This window comes from Suricata suricatta, chromosome 11, assembly GCF_006229205.1.
Source record: "Suricata suricatta isolate VVHF042 chromosome 11, meerkat_22Aug2017_6uvM2_HiC, whole genome shotgun sequence".
NCBI classification, from domain to species: Eukaryota; Metazoa; Chordata; class Mammalia; order Carnivora; family Herpestidae; genus Suricata; species Suricata suricatta.
Window position 1 is genome coordinate 14,516,484 of NC_043710.1, and position 1,748 is coordinate 14,518,231.

Below are 1,748 nucleotides of genomic sequence, written 5' to 3' on the forward strand. Positions count from 1 at the left end.
CAGAGATTCTCAATATTTTAATGAGTTAAGTTCAATAGTACAGCCAAGAGGGAAACATTTTCCTCAATTATGTCAACCTCAAATTTGCCTAGACATTTGTCATATGATGACATCTGTGAAGGTAGCATTGAACACAAAAGGAGTGAGCAAAACATTGTCCAAATGGATTTTTGTAAAGCATATTTCATCCAAGATACTGATGGGGTCAGAGATGAAGGGGTCAGGGACCCCAAAATAAATGAGCTTAACTGAGAATATGTTCATCAAGAGGGATTTCCCAAAGATATGAGTGCTTAATTATAGTGGAGTAGTGTTTTTCAGAATTTGAAGCATGTAGATAAAATGCATAACACATGAAATTATGTGTGTATGTGTGTGCATAAAAATATTTTAATTCTTAGGGAAACTCAGGGTCAGTTAGGCAAATATTTGCACTCCATTTTTAATATGAAAGTTAAATTTCGAGCCAGTTAGGTACTTGTCCAAGTGAAGTTCAAGTTCTGCAGTTTTCAATGTTGGTAGGAATCAGAATTTTCTGAGGACATTTAATTTTTATTCCCCAAATGCAAAGGCTTTGATCCAATGCAGCTGGTTTCTAAATCAACTGATAGATCTTGGAAAGGCTTCGGCTTCTGCAGATTTATAAAGATTCATAGAGGATTGAAGGCATTTAGAGCAAACATAACATGGAGCAAAAGCAAGGAATTCAGACTTCAGCCCACTGATCTTCCTAGAATGTCATTTCTTTTCTTCTCTTTGCAGATTCAGCCCTTGTTATCAACTGCCCCTTACCTGTAGCCATTAGTTTCGCAATGAATAGTAGCGTGACTGAATTCATTCTCTTTGGGTTGACACAGGATGCAGGAAAGCAGAAGGCAATATTTGGGGTCTTCTTGATTCTTTACCTTGCAACACTGTTGGGGAACTTTCTAATTGTAGTAACTATTAAAATAAGCAGGACCCTTGGGAGTCCCATGTACTTCTTCCTATTCTATCTGTCCCTTGCTGATGCTTGCCTCTCCACAACCACAGCTCCCAGATTGATTGTGGATGCCATTACTCAGAAGAAGACCATTTCCTACAATGAATGCATGATGCAGGTCTTTGCAGCCCATTTCTTTGGGTGCCTGGAAATCTTCGTGCTCATCCTCATGGCTTTTGATCGCTATGTTGCCATTTGTAAGCCCCTAAGATACACAACCATCATGAGCGAGTATGTCTGCAGTGTGCTGATGATTCTGAGCTGGGTGGGATCCTGTATCCACTCTTCAGCACAAATTTTCCTGGCTTTGAGATTGCCTTTCTGTGGCCCCAACGTGATTGACCACTATTTCTGTGACTTGCAGCCCTTGTTGAAACTTGCCTGCATGGACACTTACGTGATAAATTTGCTAGTTGTTTCTAACAGTGGGGCCATATGCACGGTGAGTTTCATACTCCTGCTTATGTCCTATGTTGTCATCTTGTACTCTCTGCGAAACCACAGTGCCGAAGGCAGGCAAAAAGCCCTTTCCACCTGCACCTCCCACTTTATTGTGGTTGTCCTGTTTTTTGGTCCGTGTATATTCATATACACACGCCCACCAACCACATTTCCCATAGACAAGATGGTGGCTGTGTTTATACAATCGGGACTCCCTTGCTCAACCCTCTGATCTACACACTGAGGAATGCGGAGGTGGAAAGTGCCATGAAAAGGTTACGGTGTAGCAAAGTCTGACTTCTGCTGATACAGGATATCAGGGATT

The 1,748-nt window shown here is 41.3% G+C and overlaps 1 protein-coding gene across 1 annotated transcript; it reads left to right on the forward strand.

The window, feature by feature from the left end:
• The first annotated feature begins 812 nt into the window (after positions 1 to 812).
• On the forward strand, positions 813 to 1,720 carry LOC115271887 (olfactory receptor 4C11-like). The gene is given in 2 exon segments (XM_029914858.1): positions 813 to 1,617; positions 1,620 to 1,720. Coding segments are annotated over 2 exon segments (906 nt in total).
• The last annotated feature ends 28 nt before the right edge of the window (positions 1,721 to 1,748 follow it).